General features: G+C 34.1%; 2 protein-coding genes and 1 long non-coding RNA gene across 4 annotated transcripts; all 3 read right to left on the minus strand.

The window, feature by feature from the left end:
- Nucleotides 1–658: 658 nt before the first annotated feature.
- Nucleotides 659–1,881, minus strand: LOC123216972. Its single transcript, XR_006502383.1, has 3 exons — nucleotides 1,491–1,881; nucleotides 1,243–1,388; nucleotides 659–1,152 (listed from the first exon to the last, which is right to left on the minus strand). It is a non-coding gene; the product is annotated as an uncharacterized LOC123216972 (long non-coding RNA).
- A 576-nt stretch (nucleotides 1,882–2,457) lies between these two features.
- LOC123216968 (PR5-like receptor kinase) lies at nucleotides 2,458–21,055 on the minus strand. Of its 2 annotated transcripts, XM_044637687.1 has the most exons (4): nucleotides 20,943–21,055; nucleotides 5,646–6,396; nucleotides 5,295–5,333; nucleotides 2,458–3,586 (listed from the first exon to the last, which is right to left on the minus strand). In XM_044637687.1, exons 2-4 carry the CDS (start codon nucleotides 6,358–6,360, stop codon nucleotides 2,508–2,510), a joined length of 1,833 nt encoding a protein of 610 aa, XP_044493622.1. In that variant the 5' UTR covers nucleotides 6,361–6,396; nucleotides 20,943–21,055; the 3' UTR covers nucleotides 2,458–2,507. The 2 variants fall into 2 exon arrangements, with proteins under 2 accessions (XP_044493622.1, XP_044493621.1); XM_044637686.1 differs by lacking the exon at nucleotides 20,943–21,055 and having other exon boundaries at nucleotides 5,646–6,518.
- LOC123216969 (PR5-like receptor kinase) lies at nucleotides 10,643–11,732 on the minus strand. Its single transcript, XM_044637688.1, has one exon. It carries the CDS (start codon nucleotides 11,721–11,723, stop codon nucleotides 10,656–10,658), a length of 1,068 nt encoding a protein of 355 aa, XP_044493623.1. The 5' UTR covers nucleotides 11,724–11,732; the 3' UTR covers nucleotides 10,643–10,655.
- Nucleotides 21,056–21,130: the final 75 nt, after the last annotated feature.

Consider the following 21,130-nt stretch of genomic DNA (forward strand, 5'->3'; position numbering starts at 1 on the left):
AAACTAAAAGCAGTTCCTATAAATGCAGGAAATATAGCTAGTAAAGAAACAAAAGTAAAACATGGAAAGAAAGAATAGAAGTACCAGGAATGAGTCCTTCTAATTCACTGTAATACCTGTTCTTGCTGTCACTGAGCAATTAAACTTTCTCTCGCCATCAGTCTGGCATTGCCCTCCCTCCTTATAACAACTAAGACATTCTTTTGTCACATGTACTCCCAAGGCGAATACATAAGTCGACAAATTGATATATTCAACACTTTGCCGTGTCTTATTCACGCTGAAGGGAATATGTAAACACTGAGACGGAAGATCTGGCAATTTAGCAGTAGGAAGATAGTAGAGAAACAAGTGTTTGGAGTCATTGCAAGCCAAAATGGACTCTTTGGGATTATTATAAGTGAGAGGACATTGGAAAACGTTTTGGTTGTAAGGGATTTCAAAAGAGAGAAAAGGAGAGATGGGAATAGACAACCTTTTTAAAGATCCGCAGTTATGGCTCGACAGGTTTAGATGTTCCTGGTCACGAAGGGTGACCATGTTATCCTGAGAGATGCTTGAAACATAAAACTGTGGCCCGTGATTCCACAGTTGAATCTTCTGAAAAGTTTTGTCACAGTCATCTACTATGCATAAGCCACACTCGGGATGCGTTCGATTGGAGAAAGGGAAGCCGATCTCACCCAGTAAACCACAGGAGAAAGGTGGACATTTTGGATTGATTTTCCTTTCATCTTGAGCCAAACAAAGAAGAAAAAGATCAAAGATGACAAAGAACACAACAGAAAACACAAGATGAGTCAGAGCCATTTCAAACTTTCTCTGTATCATAATGTTTCTTCACTGTTCTTCTTCTCGTTATAGAACCCGAGTTACTTCTCCTTCAAAAGCAGAACGCACCTGTTGACTTGCAAATTTCAGGGGCAGACCAGAGTTGGGAAACCCATTTTCATTGGTTAGCTAGAGACGAAAGTAAACCTTTTCAGCTCCCACTAAAGTTGAAATTAATAAAAACAGATTGACTTTTCGGCATCTTGTTTGACTTTGACAGCCTTCAGATGAACGACAGCCAAGAAAATTCACAGCTTAATTGCCATAAAACGATTGCCCATCTTGCTCATTTTCTCAGACTTCGAAGAATTTTTGGAGCTCCTGTGAGAAAAGTTTAGAAGATCGTGTGAAGAGGGAAAAGGGGTTTAACATGTATGAGAAAAATCTGATCATGTATGAGAACAATTTTACCTAATATGCTAAGGCTTCGGGTTGAAAAGTCTAACCACTGATTCGAGTAACCCATGTGAGACTTTTACCGCTATACAACAAGGTTAAATGTTCACCTCCTAGGAAAAATCGAATGATCAAATAGCCTGTAATTGTACAGATGTTCTCTGCACGAAAGTAGCTAATTGTTTGTAAATCCTATTGAAACAATACAAGAGAATGAACTAGAAATTTTGGGCTGAATAAAAAATAGTGAAGATTTAGCCTACCATCTTTACAGTTCTGAATCTGACTTAGTCAATTAACGTTCTGGCGACACTGTTTATTCCATCACCAACTTGAACGGGCTTAAGTTCAAACCGGCTTGAATCTACTCCGTGATTAGATAGCAAATACTCACAGGCAATTTTACTCTAATTCACTTATCTCCAGGGACTACTGCAACAGTAGTTTTCTGGGTTGAATTTAAAGCACAAGAAACCTCGATCTTTCTATAACTGGTCAGAAACAAGACGTTGCAGTGATGAAGAAAGATTAGATCAGCATGGTAAAGGAGAAAATATGACCTGGAACTATGCAAGAATCATTAGATTCTGAAACCTAGAAGGCCCAAGAATTCTTCGCCAGCATCCTCAATATAGAAGGGGCAGCTTGTGATTGGGCCTGTACAGCTATTTCCGGGCGCACAAGCTTCATATTTTGATTCAACTTCTGAAAGAGCCAACTCTATTAACATTAGCGCAGTAAAGATAATGATCCCAACACTATAGACCGATGTGAAAATTGAACAAGCTCCGTACAGCAATCTTCGGAGGATTTAATTTGAAGGCCGCCTAATTATTTACTACATTTATTTTTTCCTTTTCATTATCTTTCTCCCCCACTAGGTGTCCGGATTGCGCCGCTAAAAATATAATAAAAAAATTTGTATTCAGTCCTACAAAGATCAGTTATAATTTTATTATATTCCCCAGTTGAATCTTCTAAGACAGTAAGTAGTTTAACAAGAGGTTTATTTGTAATTACGTTGTCCTAAATTCTTATATAAATATATTCCTTGCATTATTAGCTGGACCGCTTAGTATGTCTTTCTTTTGTGTGACTGATTTTTATCTCCAGTTTGTTTTCACTCTATAACAGTACTTAACAACCTACATTCTATCACCGAAAAAAACACTTGAAACTATGACATCCATTTATGATGATGAATTCAAGTTTTCATGACACAAGTCTCTCTTGTTAGGACAATTTTGGTACATCATGGTATTACAATATTACTTTAACAACTATGTTGAAGAATCTGGAAGTGATCTTGGAGGAGAAGATAGGAAAGGCCTTGGTGGGATTTGCAACAAATCAAGGCTGTTTTGCAACATATCCACCACTCTGCTCATTGTTGGCCTATCTGAGGGGTTAGTCTGTATGCACCACAAGCTTACTATTATCATCTTTCTTATGCACTTTTTATCATCTTCATTTGAAATAGCATCCAATCCAAGCTCTTTATCTTCTTCAAGACGTTTGTAAATCCAACTTGGGAAGTATATTTCACTGCTATTATCACCTTCAACATTTTTGTTTTGTCTTCCTCCAGTCATTTCTAAAATCATCATTCCATAACTATAAACATCTGACTTGTGAGAGACCCCTCCAAAGTTTCTTGAAAATACTTCGGGAGCAATATAACCGATAGTCCCTCGTGCAACTGCCATTGATACGATACTCTCTTTGTTGAGGCAAATTTTAGCCAAACCAAAATCAGAGATCTTTGGACAAAAATCTTTATCAAGGAGAATGTTATGAGGCTTTATGTCTAAGTGCAAAATTCTTGTGCTGCAACCACGGTGTAAATACTCTAGCCCTCGAGCTATGCCTACTGCAATTTGGTACAATGTTTCCCACTTCAACAGATTCTTTTCATCTATGAACTTATCTAGAGATCCATTTGACATAAACTCATAAACGAGAGCTCTTCTATGACCATCAAAACAATAGCCTAAAAGAGTAACTATGTTGACATGGGCAGTCTTGCTAATGCTAGCAACCTCATTAATAAATTCTTCACCATTACCTTTAGATTTAGTCAAGACCTTCACTGCTACATTACGACCATCATGTAACCTGCCTTTGTAAACAGCTCCATATCCTCCTTGGCCTACTTTACATTTGAATGAATTGGTTATAATCTTAACATCAGAATAACTATATCTTTTAGGCTCAAGTGATCCATGGTTCCTTAAAAATTCCTTGATGTTTCGGTGACTCTTAGTTTTCTTGTTCCAAAAGCCCATTGAAGTATATGGTGATGATTTGTAGACGCAAAAGGCTACAACTATCAATATTCCAGATATAGTGACTGATATAGCTGCAGTTCATTGAAGAAAAGGAGTAGTTAGAACATACAGATGGGAAATTGTTATGACAAATTTTAATGGTTTAGAGGTGATAATTCAAACTTTTGTATAGATTTTAGCCTCTTTATCATATCTTAGACTGTTGAGTTGAAGGTTGTGAGAGCCTCTGAAAATTAATTCCATACATGATATCAAGCTTCCTAGAAAACTAGAGTAGAAGCAAAGAATAAGAAATGTTTGACCCAAGTCCTTACAATTACTAAAATATTTACAGAACTCACGGTAAAGTTAGCATGCCCATTCACTTGATTGTTGAACCGTGACTCCACGTGCTTCATTCGATTTAATTAGGCCAAACGACTAGTTCACCCCCAAGTTTTAGTGCATTCTTAAGTCACACCTACGGAGTTTGAAAAACTCGAAGTCCCACCCATGAACTAAGTTCTATTAAAAGAAATAAGGATAAAATCGTTATTTTATTAATTATATTAAAAAAATATAAAATTCATTATGTTTTTCTCCACAGTTTTAAAAACTAACAAATTTACCCTTGTCTAAAGTTTTTTAACTTTCAAAAATAATATCCCTCCCCCCCCCCCCCCCCCCAAAAAAAAAACCTAAGGTTTATTCTACAGAGGCTCTCCAACCACCAGAGAAAGAGCTTCAACCCACCATCTCATTGACCACCTCTGAAGCTTCCAGATGACCCATTGGAGACTCATCTTCGTCCATTCTAGATGAATCGACAGAGACAAGGGTCTTCATTGATTCATCTGGAATCGATGAAGATTTCATCGACTCAAATGAATCAACGCGTCTTCGTCGATTCATCTGGAATCTACAAAGAGGTGTCTTCATCACCTCTTTTTCCACCAAAGAGTGAAGATTTGGTGGCCGACGAGTAGTGGGTTGAAGCGTTGTCCTCAGTTGCTGGAGATGGTGGTTGGAGAACATCTGGAAAATAATCTCTAGGTTTTGGGGGGGGGGGAGGGGGGAATGTTACTTTTAAAAACTTTAAGCAAGGGTGAAGTTATTAGTTTTTAAAATTGTGGAGGAAAAATATAATGAATTTTATATTTTTTTAATATAACTGATGAAATGACGATTTTACCCTTACTTTTTTTAATGGAAGTTAACTGATGGATGAGACTTCAAGTTTTTCAAACCCTATGGACGTGACTTTAAGAAGCCACTAAAACTTGAGGGTGAAATAGTCCTTTGGCCATTTAATTATGGATAAATTTGGTCCACTTACCAATATCTCACTTTAAAAGTGGACCCAAATCAAACCAATTATAGGTGAGAATGAACTCAAACCAAACTAAATTTGAGTTCAACTCAACTTCAATTTAGCTACAACTTTGAGCTAAGCGCAAACTCGGCTTAACTCGACATTGTAAACTATTAAAATGATATCGTTTTGATGTATATTAATCAAAATAATGTTGTTTTAATTATTTTGGATCAAGCTTTCCCAAGTTCACTAGCCTGCCCATAAGTTTGAGCTCAAACTTGATAATACTACAACCCCTTGGTTCGAGCTCGCTTAAAGGGAGCTCATTTCAAGTTGAGTTGGTGATCAAGTTCGAGTTAGTTTGGCTCAAATCCAACCCAAGCCATAAGTCTCAGTTAGACGGGGTAAATTGGCTGGCTGGGGCGTTAAAACCATGAGAATAAGAAAAAAAATCAATACAATATTTGTTTAAAAAGGTATATTACCAATTCCAATGCGGAGCTTAAATCTCAATTTCCCATCCCCTGCAACAGGTTAATGGTTATATAGAATATAGATTAGTAAAAAAGTACGGATAAGATTGAGCAAAACAATTATGTAAAATCTAGAAACCATTATCGATTTAGCATATGTACATTAAGGAATATGTGCGGTTTAACATTTGTTTTTAGTTTTCTCCATTTTTATAAACCATATATCAGTCACAATCACGTTGGCAAGATAAAGATTAAGCTAAATGCAGTTGCAGGAAAAATGGATAGTAAAGAAAACAAAGTAAAACATGGAAAGTAAAACTAGTAGTATCAGGAAAGAGTCCTTCTACTTCACTGTAATACCTGTTCTTACTGTCACTGAACAATTAAACTTTCCCTCGCTGTCAGTCTGGCATTGCCCTCCTTCCTTATAACAACTAAGACATTCTTGTGTCACATTTACTCCCAAGGTGAATTCATAAGTCGACAAATTGATATATTCAACACTTTGCCGTGTCTTATTCACACTGAAGGGAATATGTAAACACTGAGACAGAAGATCTGGCAATTTAGCAGTAGAAAGATAGTAGAGAAATAAGTGTTTGGAGTCATTGCAAGCCAAAATGGACTCTTTGGGATTATTATAAGTGAGAGGACATTGGAAAACGTTTTGGTTGTAAGGGATTTCAAAAGAGAGAAAAGGAGAGATGGGAATAGACAACCTTTTTAAAGATCCGCAGTTATGGCTCGACAGGTTTAGATGTTCCTGGTCACGAAGGGTGACCATGTTATCCTGAGAGATGCTTGAAACATAAAACTGTGGCCCGTGATTCCACAGTTGAATCTTCTGAAAAGTTTTGTCACAGTCATCTACTATGCATAAGCCACACTCGGGATGCGTTCGATTGGAGAAAGGGAAGCCGATCTCACCCAGTAAACCACAGGAGAAAGGTGGACATTTTGGATTGATTTTCCTTTCATCTTGAGCCAAACAAAGAAGAAAAAGATCAAAGATGACGAAGAACACAACAGAAAACACAAGATGAGTCAGAGCCATTTCAAACTTTCTCTGTATCATAATGTTTCTTCACTGTTCTTCTTCTCAATATAGAACCCGAGTTGCTTCTCCTTCAAAAGCAGAACGCGCCTGTTGACTTGAAAATTGCAGAGGCAGACTAGAGTTTGGAAACCCATTTTCATTGGTTAGCTAGAGACGAAAGTAAACCTCTTCAGCTCCCACTATAGTGTAAATTAATAAACACAGATTTGACTTTTCAGCAGCTTATTTTGACTGGAAAAGCAAAGAATAAGAAAAGTTTAGGACTGGGCCACTTGCACAGAGAAAACATCCGTAAACAAATCAGAGTATTCAACACTTGTTGGCGTCTTATTCTCTTGGAAGTTGACAAATGAACTTGTTTTGTAATTTATAAATTGGTTTCATGCATGTCTGATACCAATATCAATGTAAATGTGTTGTTGAATTGTTGAGCAATGCACTTCAAATTTTTTTGTTGATTGAATTATTGATATATATTGTGTGTGAAATTGATTCGGTTGTATATCACAATTTCATGTAGGGGTATTCAAAATCGATTAACCAAACGGTTTATCAATTTTTTAAACTCAACCGAATTTTTGGTTTGAAAAAAATCATGAATAAAAATCAAACAAATTTAAAAATTAATCGATTTTGAATCAAACTGATTTTTTGTTAACCGGTTTTTAAACCCAATTTCAAAAAATAATCATATTTTATTACTTTTTTCTAATTTTTTTGAAAGTATATTCAATATTTGATTAAATTTTTATTCAACTTTTTAAAAACTAATTCGATTCGATTAATTGGTTTTGGAAATTAGACAAATCAGAAAATCGATTTTTCTATATTTTTGAACCAATAACCAAACCAATTTTTCAAAAACTTATTTTTTGATTTGATTTTTTATTCAAAAATCAATTCAATTCAATTATCAAATAATTTTAAACACCCCTTATTTCAAGTTGTCTCACAAAATTGTCTTCATTATAAGTTGTTTGGCATGGTGAAGGTTAGCGCACAAAAGCAACTCTTCATGCCTGGAAAAAATTTCAAATTTTCGTGATACAATTTTCTGGGATAATAATAAGATAGTCAAACAATCTCTCAAATATGACCGTACACGTGTCCTTCACATCTCCCCTCACATGACTGACATATCGTTCCAAACTGTTAATAACTAATCCACATTTCCCATTTTCCTCCTATCACAGCCCTATTTAGGCAAATCTAATAATCTACTTTTAAATCACGAATAATTATTAATTTATCCCCAAATATTTTAAATATACAAATAACCCTATAATTGTAAAGTTTACACACTACACCATTTTTATCCATTATTGTTAATGTCTATAAAAGCTTTTTCATAACCAAAAAAAAAAAGAAATTAGTGAGATAAATGATTTTTTGGTTCTGAAAAATAAAAGATAAATAAAATTTCATGGATCTCATTTGGTTAATATGTTCAAAAATAGTTTCTGAATATTATTTTTGTAAGAATTTTTTCATTACTTGCAATTTTATGTCCCTCATTAGAACATTAATACTGACAACGTACGTATGAAAAATTTTCAATCTGATCCACAACATAAGTTATTGTAAAATCATAAATAAAATGGGAAAAAACCCGTTTTACCACTTTTTTTTTTTTTTAAATATTAATGGTAAGACGTAAGGACAAGTATTAGATATTTTATTCATTGGTTTTACATATATTAAATTATCGAGACTTGCATATCTTTGAAACAGTTCTGTACAATATTCTATGCTTGAAGGGCATATTTGCAGAGTTTTAAGTTATAGGGTGTCTAATTGTCTATTACTTTTATCAAAACTCAAGTTTTCTTTCCCTCTTCTTCCTATCATTTGTTTATTTAGAAGATATTTGATTTCGGATAGATAAAGATTACTCTAGTAATCTATCTTTATTACTTACATTACTATATTTGATTTACAAGTGATAAAAAATTCTAATAATTTTATTATTAATAATGATGTAACACATAATATAATATAAAAAGTAATCTTATTATTATTTTCATCTTAGATATTTAAAGTTTATCAAACTAATCTTCATTTTATTAAAATTATATTCTTATTTATTATTTTTTGAAAAAAATAACAACATTTTTAATTAATATAATAAGTAATATAAAAAAATATTTTAAAATAATTATATCTAAAGACATTTAAATAAAATAGTATATTAGTATTCATTATTATCATAAATTAAACATAATAATTATTTATATTTACTAAATTTTATCAAATATAACAATCATTTGTAATCAATAATCATTTATAGAGATAGCGTCAGTTAAATTAGGTGTTTAATTTTAGTTTAAGGACTTATTCTTACTCAAAGTTTACTATTTTCCCAAATTCTCACTCATTTTCTTTCAAAAAACAAAACACTCATCCATAGATTATTAAATCTGTTAATTTTAAAGGTTAAATCGTTATTTTACCAACAATATTAAAAATAAGCTAAAATTTTATCTCTTTTTCTTTCTAAACCCTAAAACCTAATAATTTCTTTTGTAGGCTAAGTTTTAAAAAATAACATTTTTCCCTTAGGGTTTAGTTTTCAATCTCCAACGGTTGATCCCTCCAAACGCTTCCTTTCTGTCCAATAGTTTCTCTCTCCCCATCTCTCCCTTCGATTGGCCATCCAAGCCGGTCTCTTCTGTTGTAAATTCTAGGTAATAATTATGTTTTAGGTAGGGCTGGATCCGAGCCGAGCCAAGCTCGGCTAAGCCGAGCTCGAGCTGACTCGATAGATTTTTTTTTTTTAATTTTTTATACAAAACGACGTCGTTTTGATTAATATATATTAAAAACGACGTCATTTTGATAAGAAAAAACTAGCCGAGCCGAGCCGTAACGAGCCGAGCCGAGCCAAGCCGCAACAAGCCAAGCCGAACGCGAGCCTGCAACGAGCTGAGCTCGAGTCGAACTCAAGGCGCTCATATATGAATCGAGCCGAGCTCGGCTCGGCTCGAATCCAGCCCTAGTTTTTGGCATCAATCATATTGGGGCTATTTTTTTACAGCTTAAGTTGCCTGTTTACAGTACAGATATGAACTGAGTTGATTACCACTGAATAGTAGTGCAGACCGGATGGGCCAGTTAGATTATAAACTTCAATGTCATTTCAGAGATTGGTTTTGACAAGGAATAAGCTCTCGTGATTGGGGAAATGTAGTTTGGGGTGGGGGCGGAGGGTTGTAAACTTGGAGTTGTAGGAGTTTGTATAAATCTCAATTTGGTGTTGGTATTATGTTCTAGAGAATGATATCAAACCATCCAAAGTTATTTTAAATGTAGATTGAAAGAATAGGGTTATCTGTTATCGGCTTTTACCTTCGGAGGTTAGTAAAGTAAATCTTGACATGGGAGCAATTCGGGACTTAACAGGTGACAGCGTCTTGAATGAATAAGGGATAATGGGTCTATGGGGTACAGTTGGAGGTTGCGATGCTGGACTGTTGGCTGACTTGTTCAAGACCAACTACGGTGTCCATAATTTCCTGTGGAGGTTGGTTCAGCTTACACTGAGCTTTACCGGCTCAAGTGCAACTTAAGGCAACTTTTTAGTTGTTGATATTCCTGAGAAATTTTTTATTTGTTTATTGCTTTGCTACTTTTTCTCCGACGGCAGTTGATTCTAATATTACCATGCAAGGATAGATGCTCTCGTTTTGCTTTAATATCCCCTTCTGTGACAGGCGAATAGGTGAGGATAACATCCCTTTTGTGACTACAGATCGATGTGAAAATTGAACAAGCTGCGTATCCCAGATGGGAGAACATTGATGAAAACCAATCTTTGGAGAATTTAATTTGAAGGCCGCCTGACTTTTTACTACATAATTGTTTTCCCTTTTCAGTCCTTTACCCTCCCAGTGGTTGTCAGGATTGTGCGGCCAAAAATATAATTAAAAAAAAATTGTATTCAATCCTGCAAAGATGATCAGTTGTAATTTAATTATATTCCCCAGTTGAATCTCCACGAGAATAAGTAATTTAACAGGGGATTTATTTGTAATTACATTATCCTGAATTCTTATATGAATATATTTCTTGCATTAATAGCTTGTTTGCTTAATATGTCTTTGTTTTGTGTAAATGATTTTTATTTCGTTTCCTAAAATTTAGTTATACTTTCATTGCACTCTATGACAGTTCTCAACAACCTGCATTTTATCATCGAAAAAAGTTGAGTCTTCCACACTTTAAACTATGGCATCTATTTATGATGATGAATTCAAGTTTTCTTGATACAATAATCTCTTTGTTGCGGCAATCTGGCACATCATAGAATTACAATATTACTTTAATGACAGTGTCGAAGAATCCAGTTGCGATCTTGAAGGAGAAGTTAAGAAAGGCCTTGGTGGGATTTGCAACATGTCAAGATTGCTTTCCAACATATCTATCACTCTGCTCATTGTTGGCCTATCTGAGGGCTTAGTCTGTATGCACCACAAGCTCACTATCATCATCTTTCTTATATAATTTTTATCCTCTTCATTTGAAATGCCATCCAATCCAAGCTCTTCATCTTCTTCAAGGCGTTTGTAAATCCAATGTGGAAAGTATATTTCACTGCTATTATCAACTTGAACATTTTTATTTTGTCTTCCTCCAGTCATTTCTAAAACCATCATTCCATAGCTATAAACATCTGACTTGTGAGAGACCTCTCCAAAGTTTCTTGAAAATACTTCAGGAGCAATATAACCGATAGTTCCTCGTGCAACTGCCATCGATACGATACTCTCTTTGTTGGGGCAAATTTTAGCTAGACCAAAATCAGAGATCTTCGGACAAAAATCTTCATCAAGAAGAATGTTATGAGGCTTTATGTCAAAGTGCAAAATTCTTGTGTTACAACCACGATGTAAATACTCTAGCCCTCGAGCTATTCCCATTACAATTTGGTACAATAGTTCCCACTTTAATGGATTCTTTTCATATATGAACTTCTCTAGAGATCCATTCAACATAAACTCGTAAATAAGAGCTCTCCTATGACCTTCAAAACAATAGCCTAAAAGAGTGACTATGTTGACATGAGCAGTCTTACTAATGCTGGCAACCTCATTGATAAATTCTTCACCATTACCTTTAGACTCAGTCAAAACCTTCACTGCAACATGATGACCATCATGTAGTGTGCCTTTGTAAACACCTCCATATCCTCCTTGGCCTAGTTTATGTTTGAATGAATTGGTCATAATCTTAACATCAAAATAACTATATCTTTTAGGCGCAAGTGGTCCATGCTTCCTTAAAAATTGCTCAATGCTCTGGTGACTCTTACTTTTCTTGTTCCATAACATCATTGAAGTGTATGGCGATGATCTGTAGATGCAAATGGCGACAGCTATCAACATTCCAGATATAACGATTGATATAGCTGCAATTAATTAAAGAAAAGGAGTCATTAGAACATATAGATCTGAATTTGTTATGACAAATTTTAATGATTTAGAGATGATAATTCAACTTTTTGTATAGATTTTAGCATCTGCATCATATCTTAAACTATTGAGTTGAAGACAATGAGTGCCCCTGGAAAATTAATTCTCCAGATGAAGTCATGCTTCCTGGAAAACTAGAGTAGAGGCAAAGAGTAAGAAATGTTTTGGACTGGGCTTATATTTATATATAACAATGGATTTGTAGCCTGCATGCTTTGTAATTTTTGGGATTGGGATTTATCAGCATGCCCATTGCTAGGCTGGATTCGAGCGAGTCGAGCTCCAGCTTACTTGAGCTCAAGCTGGGCTCGATTTGTATATAACAAAGCTTGAGTTTGAGTTCGAGCTCGTTGAGCTCGTGGAAGCCAAGCTTGAACTTGACTCCAATTCAACTCGACTTGTTTTAAGCTTGAATTTTTTACTATTTCGTTATTAAAACGATGTCGTTTTAATAAATATTAGTCAAAATAACGTCGTTTTGTATTAAAATTTTTAATTGAAAATTTTGACGAGTAGCTCGAGCTCAACCGAGCTTATATAGGGTTGACTCGTTTCGGGCTCGTTCGAGCCGAGCTCGAATGGACTCGATTCAAATCCAACCCTATCCATTGCCCTACCGGTTGAACGATAGCTCGATGTGATTTACTCAATTTAATAATAGGTAAATTTGGTCCACTGAAACCGGTCACAACTAAGGCTAGACTCAAGCCAAGTTAAGTTTGAATTTGGCTCGGCTTGAGTTTGGCAACAGCTCCAAACTAAGCTCAGACTTGACTTAACTCGATATTGTAGACCCCCAAAACAATGTAGTTTTGATGTATATTGGTCAAAATAATGTTATGTTGACCGTTTTGATTCAAGGTCTTCCAAGGTCGTAAGTCTAACGAGTTAAACACCTATAAGCTTGAGTTCAAGCTTGACAGTACAATTCTCCCTTAGCTTGAGTTTGAGTTCAAACTCATCTAAAGGGAGTTTGTTTCAAGCTAAATTAGCAATTACACTTGAGCTAACTTAGCTCAAATCTAACCCTAGCCACAAGTTCTATTGGACTGGTTAAATTGGTTAGTTAGGGTTTTAAAACCATGAGAATAAGCAAAAAAATAAAAAAAAACAATGCAATATTTGCTTTAAAAGGGATATTACCAATTCCACTGCCAAGCATAAATCTCAATTTCCCATCCCCTGCAACAAGTTAATGGTTATATAGAATATAGATCAGTAAAAAGCTACAGATAAAATTGAGAACAAACCATTATGTAAAAAGCTGTAACTTACGGTTGCCTGTTCTTTTTGTCCCAGAACAATGAAAATTTCCCATTCTATCAGTTTGGCATCGCCCTCCAGCCAAAAAACAATCAAAGCATTCATTTGTTACATCCACTTGAATAAAGAATAAACTCGTGAACTAATTAGAATATTCAACACTTGTTGGAGTCTTATTCACTTGGAAGTTAATAAGTGAGCACTGAGGTGGAGCATTTTGAAGATTATCAATTGGGTTTGTGTAAAAGATATAAGAGTGCTGGGAGTTTTTGCAGCCATGACTGAAATTTGTTGGGATATTGTAATTGAGGGGGCATTCGTACAGGGATTGAATGAAGGGCAGACGAAAAGAGAGAAAAGAAGAGATGGGCAAAGTCAAATTTTTCAAGTAGTTGCGGCTGCAATTTTTCTCGACGTCTCTAAAAAGATATGGGTCCTTAATATTAATCATATTATCCTGTGAGATTGCTGAAACACTAAACCAATGTCTCTCCTTCCCAATCTGAATCTTTGGAAATTGTTCAGAGCAGTTATCTACAATCACCAACCCACAATCCGGATGCGACCGACTGGAGAAGGGGAAGCTGATATTGCCCAAGAAACCACAACGGAAACTTGGACATCTTGAATTTACCCTCTTCTCTTCTTCGGCAGAGCAAAAATGTAGAAGGAAAGAGAGAACAAAGAAAGTTATGGAAGAGAAGCGAGCCATTGGAGAATAAACTATGGGCATGCACTAACTTCGTTCATGATATAGAAATTTTTGTTCCTGCGTTCACTTTCTTTCCCGAAGAAAAGTTTGACAGTCCTCCCAGACACGCCAGTTGACTTAGAAATTGCACTGGGATGACTTGAGAAAAAGAACGAAACAAGTGCAATTAAGGTCTGACAAAGACTACTTCTGTAAAATGGGCTCCAAGTTGAATTGAGACGTACTTAGACAAGGACCAGAGAGAAAAACAAATTACAAATACTCAAATACCGGGAAAACAGGTATTTACAAAGAACACTCGATACGGAAAACCCACATGTAGAGAATTGGAGAAAATTCCAAGATGAATAAAAAGATTACATGATCAAGAAGAGATTATTTTTCTCTGTCTTAACTCTTAATATTAGCTCACTTTTTTTTTTTTTGGGAAACACTCACCCTTATTTAACATATACTCTAATACAACTTTTATTTACATACTATAACTGAGAGATATTTAATAAGGAATAATACTATATATATACATTTTTGTTACATAAATATTTAATCACATAAATGTATCATCATACGATTGAGTATTATTTTATCATTAATACCAAATCACTTAATCACATCATGATACATCCATATACGTACATATTTGTGTACAAAAAATATATACATATAATTTTATTTCTAAACAAGTGCACTCACTGGTGGAGTTACTACAAGTAGAACCCACATTACAGTAAGTCACTCCAATCCATGAATTATAATGGTTATGTTCGATTAGAGTATCAGGCGAATAACGTCTTAACCACCACATTTACTCAAGCATATTTGGAAAAGGTCCATAATGTGGGTGTGAGGCCCTGTCCCTCATATGAGATCAATGAGGGGTTACAAGATAACCTACCTAAACCCCATGCTATCATCACAAATCTCTTTAAAAATTCACTTTTCATATCTGTACTTCCGAAGTTCGAGTAACCTCTAAATCGTCACTATGCAACAAACATGGTGGTGTCAGGGAGAAGGACCAAAGTGTGAACTCTCCAGAAATTTGAGGAAAAACAGAATAAATCTTTGAAAGAGAGGAATGTGCAAGTTGGGGCATTCTCAGCTCTTGAATTCAGGAGACGGTGTTGTATGACAAAGAAAGGGCAGGAATCGATTTATGGAGACAACTATATTTGGAGAATAAACTACTGATTTTTTCTTTCTTCCTTTGTCCTCTCTGATCTTTCCTTTAATCTTTTTGTTGTCACAAATATCGGTTCTTGCCTCTCGTTTCCCTGAGCTGAAAACACTAAGAAATTGTGATCTGCTGCCTTCCAGTTGGATCTCTGCAGCCTGGTATTGTTGTTTAACTTAATTTATGCCCCCTACCTCTATTATTCTCTTTTGTTTACATTATAAACTAATGGTATTGACAAAAAATTTATAGGTATCCAATCTACAGAATACCAACATTAAAAGATCTGGATGCATGCTTTTTGACATATCATTCTCTCCATACTCCAGCAGGAGGTAAATGCAATGCTTCATTGTTTTTCCCATCTATTTTAATTTTCTTTTTCGTGATTTTTGTATTATGAGAATACAATGGATCTTTATGTCCACTGTTGTACGCTTTGGTATTCTGTGTTAATTTATTTAGATGGAGATATTGTTTGAGTCATTAAATTTAATAATGCATGTGTGCGTTTTTGTTGTTATTTTAATCTTACGTTTCGAAATATGGCTACGGACCATTTAGTATGGAACATTTTCTTTCCTAGTCCTCTAGTATTAGAAAGGGTGAAAAAGTGTTGTAGTTGGGGTTAAATAAGAAGCTCTTGTGCATTTAAACTATTTCACCGCTATTTTGTCTGTTTTCTGTTTATCATATCTTACTTTCGCGGTTCCACAAAGTGAACAAGCTCCAGCTGTGATATATCCCAACGAGATTAATGGTGTCACTATGATGTCTGTACCTGTTTTTGGTCTTGCATCAAACAAGTTTAAGGGATCGCTATGGACCCCTACTGGGGGATGTGAGCGGCAATTAGTGAACTCCCTCTTGCAGGCTGCTGATGATTGGTTGAGACTGCTTCAAGTTTATCACCCAGATTTCATATTTTTCTGCCTCAGATGACGCTGGATTACAGCTGCAATTGTAATGCTGCAACGATTCCAGAAACCACCATCCAAGCATATCTTGTTTGTGAAGAGGTGACTGTGAGTTGAAGTCACCTTAATTTGTGTAAATTTAAGATCACAAGTTGAGTTTGGGGTGATTACGGTCTTTGATATCCTGTTATTCATAAATTACTAATTACTTGAAATGAAAATGAGGTAAAAAGAAAAGATGAAGAAGAGAATGCATGTAACAGTATGAACACTTCGAAATGGAAGGAGATCAACCGCAATAAGGCTTGAATTAATAGTTTAGAGAAGCTGCTGAAGTTCTGAGCTAGTAAACGAGGCGAAGATGTGGTCTGGCTTGCTGTATCAGTGTGAGCAAGTTTCTTTTTGTTCTTTTCTATACGGATATCAATATCTATATCTATATCCATCTCCAAGCCCATATCTCTGAATGTTAAGTCTAGAAACCAGGCTCTCTTTATGCCCTGATGATTAGGATATGATAATTTACCTAACAACATTTTAAGGGGATTTTGATTTTGATAGGGAGGTTATGTAAGCCTCTAGTTTGAGCAACCCCAAAATTGTAATAATTTTTTGTTTTTTTGTTTACTTGGGAACCTTTGTAGGAAAACCGTAGGAGCTTGCAATCAACTAAATCTACAATTGCAGACCTGACAAATTAGAGATAAACTTTATTGTGGTACATGACACTAGGGTCATTCAAATTCTAAACGTTTACAAATGACATTTGACCACTTAAGACAACCCCTAGAGTCCATATTTGTACTAGTTACTAGCTCTGAAAACCATTATTTCTATCATTTGATGATTAGGTTAGCTCCATGGCTTATTTGGTGCTAGAAGTTATATATTTCAAATGCACATGTTTCTACTTGAAGAGTATGTATTTGATTTTGAGTAGGGTTTAATTTGGTTCAGCCTAGTTCAAACAAGGTCTAGTTTGAGATTGACTTGAATATAAGAGTAAAAGTCAGCTCGAGATTGGTTTGAGATTAACAAAATGAGGTTAAATTTGATTCAAAAACAATTTTATTTTTAGATTTAATTCGAGTTGATTTGAACTCAAATATTTTGATTGGTTTGACGTTGAATTATTTTATGAAAACAAGTTCAATTTTTTGTTCTAACTTGATTCGTTTGATTTGAAATTAAATTCAAGTAGCATAAAACGAATCCAATCCTAATTGTGACCTTCATACAAATATTTTGTTTCTACCATTTGTAGAGAACTTAAAGATATGTTTGTTTCTGTCGTTTGTAGAGAATTTATCTAGGTCAGGCTAATTGAAGGTATCGTGGTCCAACAGTCCAGCTATTCAAGCGGACCCACTTTTCAATAATTCTAAGAATTTTGGGTCCTACTTTGGTCAAAGAATATGATCAATTACTTACAAGTCTATTCTTATACTTATAAAGATAATTTAAGTGACAAATGACAAAATAATAAGATTTTAAACATGAGTGTGAAAGTTTAAATAATCTCTAACGATATTTCAAAATTAATCTTTTAATTTATCTGATATAATAATTATAAGATTAGTTATTAAACTCAAAGTTTTACCAATTTAATTTGATCGATTCTCTTCAAAGAGGTGGTCCAATTTAACTAAAATTTCATCATTATTGAAAAAAAATTCCCTTTCATATATAGGTTGCTTTAATTTTTTATTATAAAAAAATGAAATATTTTAATAAAATTATATTATTTTAAAAGATTTTTAATATAGAGTACTACCATGTTTGATAAAATTACAATAAATAAAAAATAAATAATTATTATATTTAATTAATAAAAATAATATTGATTTAATATATTATTTTATTTAAATATCTTTAAAAGATTTTATTATATATTTTTTTAAAATATTCTTCATATTAATAATATATTAGATTTTTTATATTATCAAATTATGAATTTAATTAATAATATTATTTTTTAGGTTGTCACCAGTAAATTATGAATAATATTATATACACATATTTTTTAGTATACGAGTAGATATACATATATCATAATATGATTGTATATTGTTTTATCTTTAATTCAAAATTATTTAATCACATAATGATACATTATATATATACTCATTTGTTTTCCACCCCGAATAATATATAGTCATAATTTAAGAGATGACAACATCAGCAAATATTGAATTATTATATTTTTTTATTGAAAGAACCAAAATTTAGTTTTTCAATTCAATAGATTAAATTTTAAAATTTTCCTAATAAAGAAACCAAACTTCTAAATTATTTTATTAAGAAAACTAAACTTTTATTAATTACTAAAGATATCAAATTTATTTTAAAAATAAAACAAAACAAATAATTCTAATTATGTTTATTCAATATTTTAATAAAATATATTAAAAGTTTTATTATTCTATAAAAAAATTGAAAATTCGATTTTATTAATAAAAATTTTTAAAAATTCTACCTTTTCAATAAAAAAATTGAAATATTTAATAAAAATAAAATAATAGTTTAATCCATCCATGAGTTGTTGTCGCATAATTTTAATGATTTATTATTTAGAATTAAAAGAAAAAACCATAGAGGTATAGTGGTCACTGACACACCAAATCTAAACCTCCACAAATAATCAAATTAAGACAATAATTAAAAGTCCGATCCAAGTCCCGTTCAAACGGAAACAAATATCTGCAGAGCAGGATTCGAAAAAGGCTGTCTCAAAAAATAACAAAAAATGAAAAAATTCATGGGTATGTCAGTCTCCATTTTAGCTGTAGTTACTTTTCTTCATCTCTTAGCCTTCGTCTTCGCCGTCGGAGCGGAACGACGTCGCAGCACTGCAGTACTCTTACATCTTTTTTCCTTTTTTTTTTTAACGTTTTTCGAAAATAACATTTAAGTGATTATTTTTTTTGTTTTTGTAATCACTTAAATGTTATTTTCGATCACGACCTTCACTGCTACATTACGGCCATCAGGCAACCTGCCTTTGTAAACACGTCCATATCCTTTTTGGCCTACTTTACGTTTGAATGAATTGGTTATAATTTTAACATCAGAATAACTGTATCTTTTAGGCACAAGCGATCTATAGTTCCTTAAAAATTTCTTGATGTTTTGGTGACTCTTAGTTTTCTTGTTCCAAAAGACCATTGAAGTATATGGTGATGATTTGTAGATGCAAAAGGTTAGAACTATCAACATTCCAGATATAGTGACTGATATAGTTGCAGCTTATTGAAGAAAATGAGTAGTTAGAACATACAGATGGGAAATTGTTATGACAAATTTTAATGGTTTAGAGGTGATAATTCAAACTTTTGTATAGATTTTAGCCTCGTTATCATATCTTAGACTGTTGAGTTGAAGGTTGTGAGAGCCTCTGAAAATTAATTCCATACATGATATCAAGCTTCCTAGAAAACTAGAGTAGAAGCAAAGAATAAGAAATGTTTGACCCAAGTCCTTACAATTACTAAAATATTTACAGAACTCACGGTAAAGTTAGCATGCCCATTCACTTGATTGTTGAACCGTAACTCCACGTGCTTCATTCGATTTAATTAGGCCAAAGGACTATTTCACCCCCAAGTTTTAGTGCATTCTTAAGTCACACTTACGGAGTTTGAAAAACTCGAAGTCCCACCCATGAACTAAGTTCTATTAAAAGAAGTGAGGATAAAATCGTTATTTTATTAATTATATTAAAAAAATATAAAATTCATTATGTTTTTCTCCACAGTTTTAAAAACTAACAAATTTACCTTTGTCTAAAGTTTTTTAACTTTCAAAAATAATATCCCCCCCCAAAAAAAACCTAGGGTTTATTCTACAGAGGCTCTCCAACCACCAGAGAAAGAGCTTCAACCCACCATCTCACTGACCACCTCTGAAGCTTCCAGATGACCCATTGGAGACTCATCTTCGTCCATTCTAGATGAATCGACAGAGACAAGGGTCTTCATTGATTCATCTGGAATCGATGAAGATTTCATCGACTCAAATGAATCAGCGCGTCTTCGTCAATTCATCTGGAATCTACAAAGAGGTGTCTTCATCACCTCTTCTTCCACCAAAGAGTGAAGATTTGGTGGCCGACGAGTAGTGGGTTGAAGCGTTGTCCTCAGTTGCCGGAGATGGTGGTTGGAGAACATCTGGAAAATAATCTCTAGGTTTTGGGGGGGGGGGGGGGGGGGGGGGGGGAGGGGGGGGAATGTTACTTTTAAAAGTTAGAAAACTTTAAGCAGGGGTGAAGTTGTTAGTTTTTAAAATTGTGGAGGAAAAATATAATAAATTTTATATTTTTTTAATATAACTGATGAAATGACGATTTTACCCTTACTTTTTTTAATGGAAGTTAACTGATGGATGAGACTTCAGGTTTTTCAAACCCCATGGACGTGACTTTAAGAAGCCACTAAAACTTGAGGGTGAAATAGTCCTTTGGCCATTTAATTATGGATAAATTTGGTCCACTTACCAATATCTCACTTTAAAAGTGGACACAAATCAAACCAATTATAGGTGAGAATGAACTCAAACCAAACTAAATTTGAGTTCAACTCAACTTCAATTTAGCTACAACTTTGAGTTAAGCGCAAACTCGGCTTAACTCGACATTGTAAACTATTAAAATGATATCGTTTTGATGTATATTAATCAAAATAATGTTGTTTTAATTATTTTGGATCGAGCTTTCCCAAGTTCACTAGCCTGGAGAGCAGAACACCCATAAGTTTGAGCTCAAACTTGATAATACTACAACCCATAAGTTTTATAAACCATATATCAGTCACAATCACGTTGGCAAGATAAAGATTAAGCTAAATGCAGTTGCAGGAAAAATGGATAGTAAAGAAAACAAAGTAAAACATGGAAAGTAAAACTAGTAGTATCAGGAAAGAGTCCTTCTACTTCACTGTAATACCTGTTCTTACTGTCACTGAACAATTAAACTTTCCCTCGCTGTCAGTCTGGCATTGCCCTCCTTCCTTATAACAACTAAGACATTCTTCTGTCACATTTACTCACTGTTCTTCTTCTCGATATAGAACCCGAGTTGCTTCTCCTTCAAAAGCAGAACGCGCCTGTTGACTTGAAAATTGCAGGGGCAGATTAGAGTTGGGAAACCCATTTTCATTGGTTAGCTAGAGACGAAAGTAAACCTCTTCAGCTCCCACTATAGTGTAAATTAATAAACACAGATTGACTTTTCAGTAGCTTATTTGACTTAGTCAAGTTT

Source organism: Mangifera indica, chromosome 5, assembly GCF_011075055.1.
Source record: "Mangifera indica cultivar Alphonso chromosome 5, CATAS_Mindica_2.1, whole genome shotgun sequence".
NCBI classification, from domain to species: domain Eukaryota; kingdom Viridiplantae; phylum Streptophyta; class Magnoliopsida; order Sapindales; family Anacardiaceae; genus Mangifera; species Mangifera indica.

Excerpts from the sequence above, each read along its gene's own strand:
- LOC123216968 (XM_044637687.1), bottom strand. The coding sequence starts at position 6,360 with ATGATACAGAGAAAGTTTGAAATGGCTCTGACTCATCTTGTGTTTTCT. Across the intron at positions 5,334-5,645 it reads TTCAGTGACAGTAAGAACAG|GGGATGGGAAATTGAGATTT; the intron begins GTATTACAGTGA and ends AACCTGTTGCAG. Across the intron at positions 3,587-5,294 it reads TAAGCTCCGCATTGGAATTG|CTATATCAGTCACTATATCT; the intron begins GTAATATACCTT and ends AATGAACTGCAG.
- LOC123216969 (XM_044637688.1), bottom strand. The coding sequence starts at position 11,723 with ATGTTGATAGCTGTCGCCATTTGCATCTACAGATCATCGCCATACACT.